At 43.0% G+C, this 7,878-nt stretch overlaps 1 protein-coding gene across 11 annotated transcripts in view; it reads right to left on the bottom strand.

Annotated features, from left to right (window-relative positions):
• FAM168A (family with sequence similarity 168 member A) overlaps positions 1 to 7,878 on the bottom strand; it is a 360,452-nt gene that overhangs the window by 10,656 nt on the left and 341,918 nt on the right. For 8 of the 11 annotated variants that reach the window (XM_074954883.1, XM_074954937.1, XM_074954962.1 and 5 more), the window contains one exon: positions 3,658 to 3,832. In XM_074954883.1, coding sequence (XP_074810984.1) covers positions 3,658 to 3,832 — 175 coding nt within the window. Of the gene's footprint in view, positions 1 to 572; positions 704 to 3,657; positions 3,833 to 7,878 lie in introns of all 11 variants that reach the window. The other 3 variants (XM_074954973.1, XM_074954928.1, XM_074954945.1) reach the window with 1 other exon arrangement.

Here is a 7,878-nt window from a genome sequence, read left to right as displayed (position 1 = left end):
TCAAGAGATCAGCACATCTGACTGCAGCATGTTGCACGCGTTTGGGAAGTCATTGTGTCTTAACATTGCTGAGGTCACCGGTAAAGCTTTACATTAGAGTGCAGACCCGACAAAGGTGGGTTTGGTATTGCATGAACACCAGCTGGAGCACCTCCATTTTCATTACCCTGTGCTATTTGGCTTTTTGGAGGCTACTGTTAGTAGGTTTTTCTGTATTTACAAAGGCATAAAGAAAGGAGAAAATCTGCAGTTCTGCAGAAAAGGGAAAGAAAAGGAGTACTCGTGGCACCTTAGAGTGCACATCTTGCATCCGATGAAGTGAGCTGTAGCTCACAAAAGCTTATGCTCAAATAAATTGGTTAGTCTCTAAGATGCCACAAGTACTCCTTTTCTTTTTGCGAATACAGACTAACACGGCTGTTAGAAAAGGGAAAGTAAATGCTATGCTGACTGCTACTATTGGGACATGCAGCGTGTTCTGCTACAGTGGCTTGATATTTGCAGCTCACCTTTAAGGCCTACAATGAAGATTTTAAAAACCTCATGCACATTAGACATGTGTCAGCACTTACATGGATTGGCCATCATGTTTACCAATGTGGAGGTACATAGCTGTAGGTAGGGGCTCCTTGAGCCCTGTACGTTGGCACAGAAACTGGATGTGCTCCAATTGCAGTGTGTTGTGGAGTGGTCAACAGGGTTCCTGAAACAGGGAGGAGAGAGAGAGGGCAGACAGCATTTAGAGTAAGGGTGGCTCTGCTGACTGGGGCCAGCCTCCCTGCTCTGACTGAGGCAGGCTGCAGAGGCTCAGTGCGGCTGTAGCTGAGCACAGAATGGCTCCTTGTTTGCCTACACACAGGGTGTGTTTACACGGGAGCTGGAGGTGTAATTTCCAGCTCCGGCAGACATATGTGCTAGCTTTGCTCGTGCACTAAAAAGAGAGGTGTAACCGTAGCAGCAAAGGCAGCAGCACGGTGAGCTGTGTGAGGACTTATCTGTGGGCTTGGACAGGTTGTACCTGGGCAGCTAGCCCAAGTCACCACCCAGGCCCCTGGGGCTACCCTGCTATTTTCAGCACTCTAGGTCAGCCAAAGCCAGCGCACGTACATTGATCCAAGATGGAAATTACACCTCCAGCTCCAGTTCACACTTGCCCACAATCTCTGCTACCATTACGGAAGTTGTGTGGCTGGGCCAACGCTTCGAGACGCTTTCTTGTTAATATAGCGTCTTTCATGTGCAAACTGCCAGAATTGAATAGAGGTGTCTTCAGCTCAGTGATGGAGGATTTCATTTATCAGTTCTATGACCACCACCTAACTTGGGAGCAAAAGCATAGCTTCAAACTGGCCTGTTCCTAGATCTTGATCCAACTGACAGCTGACACAGCTGCCCAGGGGAGGAAATGAAGGGAGGGAAATGAGGGAGCGCTGAGAACCCTCATTTCTGAGCGTCAGGCCCCATGAGAGGGAGGGAGAGAGAGTTGCCACTGGCCTTGTATTACAGATTAACACCCTCAAGACTTTACAGCATTCTGCTGGATGAGTTTTGTGATAAGGATGCCTGAAACTGAACAGATATGCACCTTCAGCTCACATATCATACTGTCCACAGAGCACTGTGCCACAAATACTATATCTGAGGGGAAAACATACTGCAAGCTGCCTTTATTCTTCTTCAACTCTTCCAGACAGTAGTGGGCTAGTGAGGACTCAATCCCAGGCATTTTGCTCAAGTAGGCAACGTTAGATAAAACAGTGAACAGAATAAAGCTTTTTAATGAACCTCTTCAAAACTCTGAATTCATTTAGGCTTAACATATCTGCATACACTCAATTCTTCTACTAGCTTCCTTTCTCCAGGTTTTCCAGGCGCATATAAAAAGTGGCCCATTGAAACCTTTTGCAGCCTGGCAAAGATGATGGAAGAAGTTACAGCAGCAGACACAACAAAAATGTGAAGTACATAAACACCAAGGAGGGTAAATTACAAGGGACGTTTTAACTGAAAGTGATGGGATGAAGTTTAGTCTATCAGGGCAAATTAACTCATGATCAGGTTTATCAGACTGGGCATTACCTCCCACAGAAAGGGGGGAATGTCAATTGTTTGAGTTACTTAGAGCATTGGCGAATATTGTGCAGGGAACCAAGCTATGTCAGCAGGCGACAAGGATGGACTGGATGTCCTATTAGGTCTCTTCCACCTATAATTTCTATGAAGTCCACTACTCCATTGTTGCTAACACATCAATAGTTCTGAAGGCTTTCAAAATAGCACTTTCACACAGCCTTTGGACTATGTGTGATGTGAGGTGCAGAATACAATTCAAGACTGTTTTATTCTAAGTGTCATCTTGATGTTCAGAATGACTATTTAAAACAATTATACCCATAGAACTTTTTAATTGTACAATCATTAAAAACTGGCCACTGGCCACATGGAGCAATTGCATTTCCTTCCTAATGTAAATTTAGGGAATACTACACGTACCACAGGAAAGAGAACTGTCCATTTGAATGGTACCTGCTGTACACAGACCGTGGCATTGCCATTCATGACAGAGATTCCCATAACAAACTACTATTTTTGATTCGCAGATTACTGGAGCAAGCAAAGAAGATGTGCAGTATATTACTGTGAATTTATAGCTGTGACAGTCTTTAAAAACCTTGCTGCACAATTCAAGGAGCAATACTGAATTTTTTTTTGAATATCAGCAAAGGACAGAAATATAAACTGTAGTGCGAATAAAAAGATTCTTTGTCCTTTGTTTTAGGTGATATCAATTAATCTGCTTTTATCAGGATTTAAATATTGAGCAAAAATTACATATCATTTGGGAATTATACATATGCCAACATTAATGTTTCTGTTGTCAAAATATTTAATACTAACATCTTCAACAACATTATAAGTACCTTATAAAAGGAACTTGAGGGTATGATCACAGTGTTGTGAATAAGGAATGAAGCTGCTTATTACATTGCTCCTGGAACAGATGGAACAGCGTATGAATAATACACCTAAAGTCTTAAGAATGTGTCCCTATAGGGTGAGCCAATTGGAGGGTCTACTTTGTTATCTTTGAAAATGTGAATGTTAAACCGCTACTGGGAGCAAATGGATTGAACCTTTGTTTAAAAAGGAATTGAGGTTAGCAAATAAAGCTACATTTAGCTTCCCTTTTAGTGCAGGAAAAACTCATTATGTCTGCGGCAAACACTTTTGCACAATTAGCTATGGAAATCAGGGACAACAAAACGTAGTTTGCACTGGGTGCTTCCTTAATTTAATCCCTGAAATAACTTTGAGGGTTGTTGGCCACATTTCAGAAGCAATCATGTATAAACTGGTTTTGAAATTACTTTGTTGCAATTTGCTATATTACATCAACATTTAAAGACTGATTCTGCAGAGTTTATTCTGGCAAATTCTTATTGTGCACCGTAGGAGAAAAGACCGCAGAGACAGGCACTGAATTTAAAATGGACAAATATGTGTGTGCTGGCATCTTTTTTATTTCTCATGGCACAATCAGCTACAAACCCCGCCCCCCCCCCCCCCCCCCCCCCATCACACACAACAGAGCTGCATTACTTGTGCAGATATTCTGAGGGATCCCCTTACTGGCCATATTCAAGAGTTAATTCTCACCTGCTGACATTGCCATGGTGGTCCCAGCAACCATTCCCATGGCCACACCATTAGTCCTAGGTGCAGCAACAGGGGCTGGATAGATAGCCGATGGAATGCTGTTTGGCTGAACCACGGTGGTGTGATGGATGACGTGAGGCTGTGCCGCATACACAGGCTGTGTATAATAAGCTCCCTGTTGGAAAGAATAAACAGGAAAATGTTTTCCGTTTGACTGAAAGCACACGTCCGGATGGACAGACAATCTCTGAATTCGTTACTTTATTTCAAGATGATCGCGGACTCTGCATGCCCTAGATATCAGTCTGATAACACATGCTGTATTGTCAGCACTGAATTACACCAGTACAACCATTTAGGCTTAAATCGTGATTATTTATTGTGACCTGTGATGCTGGCAGACCAGGTGACAGCTCATACTAAGGTCTCCATGTCTCAACTGAAGACTGACAAATACATAGCTGGAATCAGCTTGGCTCCTCCATGCGTTAGTACTGTTAAAATGGGGATTAAGATGATAAGAATGTGTTTACTGTTTAGACTTTATTGGATTGCTGCATACATTAATCTCACTTGTAACATCTCTATCCCCTATGGTAAGGTAATATTTGACCGTTTGTATTGCAAGCACCTGTGACCGTGTAAATCACCAGACAGGAAAGAGACATTAATTTGTGCTGGTCTCCAACAGACGGTGTTATGCTCTGCCCAACAGGGAAGGTCCATAGACACCAGATGCACTATTGTGGAACATTAAAAAGGACAAAAGACATTTTTTGTTTTGCCCCCTCCTTGTGAAGATGAGTCATGCAAGTGGATTCCTTCCGTCAGCTGAGTTTGCAGCAGTGGCGTAGTTAGGAGTGGAAATTTGGGTGGGGTCCGACTTTCGGGTGGACGGGCAATGAAAGACTGTGCTGGCCTAGCTTCTGCCCTGATGCCATGCCCTCTTCCTAGCCCCAGTGCCCCCACACGCAGGGCTTCACCTGCCGAGTTGGGCACGTGCATGGGGCAGCTCCGAAAATGGCAGGGCAGAACTGCCAGAGTGTAGCTTTCTGAAGGGTGAGTGCATAGCTCCGTCACAGATTGCAGGTGCTCAAGTGATGCTCCGGGCCACTTTGGCAGCACTGCACCCTTGTTTAGATTTGGGTGGGCCTGGATGCTAAGTGGCCCACCCCCGGCTATGCCCCTGGTTTGCAGCTAAGAGCGTAAGTGAGGAAGGGGATAAAAATCTCTAAAAAGAAGGAACTGGATTTCTATGCTGCTTGGACTCTGCAGGACAAGGTATCTAGGCATAAGCAAGAGATCCCCAACTGCGTAGTCTGGAATCATCTATTACTTTTTGAAATTTAAGGTTGTAACTAAATTGTATATATATGTTTACCTGCTTTAACCCTGTAAATAACTCTTGTTTCCTTTTCCTATTTAATAAATCTTTATATAGTTTATTATAGATTGGCTACAAGGATTGCCTTTGGCGTGAGATCTAAGGTGCACTTGACCTGGAGTAAGTGACTGGTCCTTTGGGACTGGGAATAAGCTGAATATTCCTGTGATTCTTGGTGTAAGGGCCATCTATCACAAAGACAAGCTTATCTGGGTGGTGACACAGATGGGAGTATCCAACAGGACCATCTGTGACCCACATTAAGGCTGCTATAGCGCCTGAAGAGTTTACACTTGGTAATTGGTTGGTGAAATCTAAGTAGAGAACTCACCACCAATTTGGGGTTTGTGCCCTGGTTTTTAACCATCTACCCTGAGGTTGGTACTCATGTTTTTGAGTCACAGAAGAGAGCATATCATCATCATCAACATGCTTGATGCTGTAGCTAGGAGAAGATACGTAACCCACCCCAGTGGGGTCATAATCTAATGCACAGTACAACACAATATCGAATACACTGGCTGACCAGGATAAAGGCGTCCTCTCTTAATGAAGCAGTTCTGTTATTGTGAAATTAACTTTTTGGCAAATTCTCACTGAAACACTTTTGTGCATGAAGCACTGGCAACAGCTCCCATTTCATCCATGTACAACTTCTTAGTTTTAAGCCTCCAGTCTTTTAAAAATTTTCCCCAGAACACTTTTGACCAGCAAGTTGTTTTCCTATGACTTTAGCCCTTCTAATCCCCAAACAACATCTGCACTGAGCAGAGGTTTTCAGTTTACACACTGATATAGTACCCTTAAACCTGAAGGCTCTCAAGGTACTTTACAGGATGTCTGATCCTACAAGCCCCTCACACCCAGCACTCTCAGAGGCTTCCCTGTAAGTGTCACTTGCCATAGGTGTGAATCTGGGCCCCGGGATTACTTCAGCCTAACTGCAGTGCAGCTACCTCTGGGGCAGAATATCGCAGCTCTTTAACTCAAAACAGCGAGACGTTACAGCAGTACACAATAAAATGGGACAGGAAGCAAAGACGAATGCCATCTCCCACACGTTATCAAATTGTGGCCCATACTGAGCCCTTGGAGGTGGTCCATATAGTGCTGGCTGTTATAAAGGTTTTGTCTGGATTAACACTTTCCCCACTGTTGGTCTAGCTCTACCAGTGGCCACAATGGTGAAAGTATTAGACAGGAAACAGTTGTTTTTACCAGCATGTCATCTGTGGAGGGCTATAAAGCAGCTTCAAAACAACGAGTAGGAGCCAGCTTAGCTGTCTCTATTTAGGGAGGCTGCTGTGAAACTATTCAAGTCCTGCAAGAGCCAAAAGATGAAATGTTAAGAGTTGCCCATGCATATTGCCGAGAAGAACATACTGCTTATGTACACATACGTTGAGCAGTAAGTGTGGTCAGTAGATATTTTGTGTAGTTACTACCTTACAAAATGAGTGACAAGTAAAAGAAAAGGAGGAACGCTTGACTTAGTTTTGAGGAACGTTAAGGACATAACTAGATGCAAAGAGAGATGAGGTAGAAGCTACACAAAAGGGAACATAATCTAGTCAGGGTTGTGAGCAGGCCTAAAGCGAGACTAAAAAAGGGGAAATGAAGGCTGCTGAAATTCAACAGAGCAGATTCTGGACCAAAGCGGTAGTGCTGGATGGAATAACACAAAGGATGGAAAAAGAAACGGATGGAAAATGGTATGTGTCCAGAAAATAAACTGCATTAAATGTAAGTGGTTTAAAGAAGAGAAACTGTAGATGGAGACATGTAAGGACAGTGCTATTAAAAATGTAAAACAAAGAGGGTTGGGAAGATTAGGGTGTGTAAATAATAAAGAGAGATTTCATGAGAAGTCAGTGAAAGCCGTTGGAGAACCTCTAACAAGGTATGGTGTTGACAGAAAAAGGGGATAAACCAGGGCTATTAAATTAGCTCTTTCCTTCAGTATCCACAAAGGCTGATTGGACAAATCCCAGAAGCAGAAATATATTTCTCAAGGGAAGAGGAAGAAGTGCTAAGATAAATCAGGATCACACCGAAGCAGGCGAAAGAGAAATCAGCCTTTGAAGACAGAGAGAATGTCAAGGATCAAGTAGAATTCTACCCCCAATTCTGAAGGGGCTGGCACAACAGACATACAGGGAAACCACTGCACACTGACAACAATTCAGACATCACACCGGATTTATGTAATACACATATGAGAATATAATCACATGTATCGCAATTTAAATAAAGACTGAAGTTCAGCTGCGCAGTCTTCCTCAGAGAAGCCAAAGCAGCTAAAATACTGAAACACACACAGTGTGCAAGATCCACTGTTCTTCCTATTGAACCAGACAATGAGGAGACTTTTCGCTGATGTTTAAAACATGCAGGAAAATAGGTGAACTCTGGACTAGTGGAGAAGCTGATATAATAAGAGAGGAAAGGATTTAGGAAGGATCCAGAAACTATCCCGCTTTACCTTTGGTTTCAGCAGGGGGAAGATACTGGGAACACTACCCTAATAAATGCCTGTTGTAATAACTGGGGGTCTATCAGGCCTGCCCTGATTGTGAGCGTAACTGTTGGAAAGTTGCTGAAGGTTCATAAAATATCACAATCATCCATAATAAAGAATGTTGACAGAAAAAGGTACAAAAGGAAGATAGACAATAAAAGAAGACAGAAATACTGAATTGGTCCAAACAAAAAGGGTTACTGATACTGCCAACTGACTGTGTTAAGATTGTGACTGGTAAACAAAAGAAGATGGAAATGAAAATACATGGACCAAACCTGGTACTTCAGAAATTGGTGGACAACATAATGAGAGTTGC

The sequence above is a fragment of the Natator depressus genome, chromosome 1 (assembly GCF_965152275.1).
Source record: "Natator depressus isolate rNatDep1 chromosome 1, rNatDep2.hap1, whole genome shotgun sequence".
Classification (NCBI taxonomy): Eukaryota; Metazoa; Chordata; order Testudines; family Cheloniidae; genus Natator; species Natator depressus.
The sequence above is the reverse complement of the archived record's forward strand: the minus strand, read 5'-3'. Positions and strand labels throughout refer to the sequence as shown.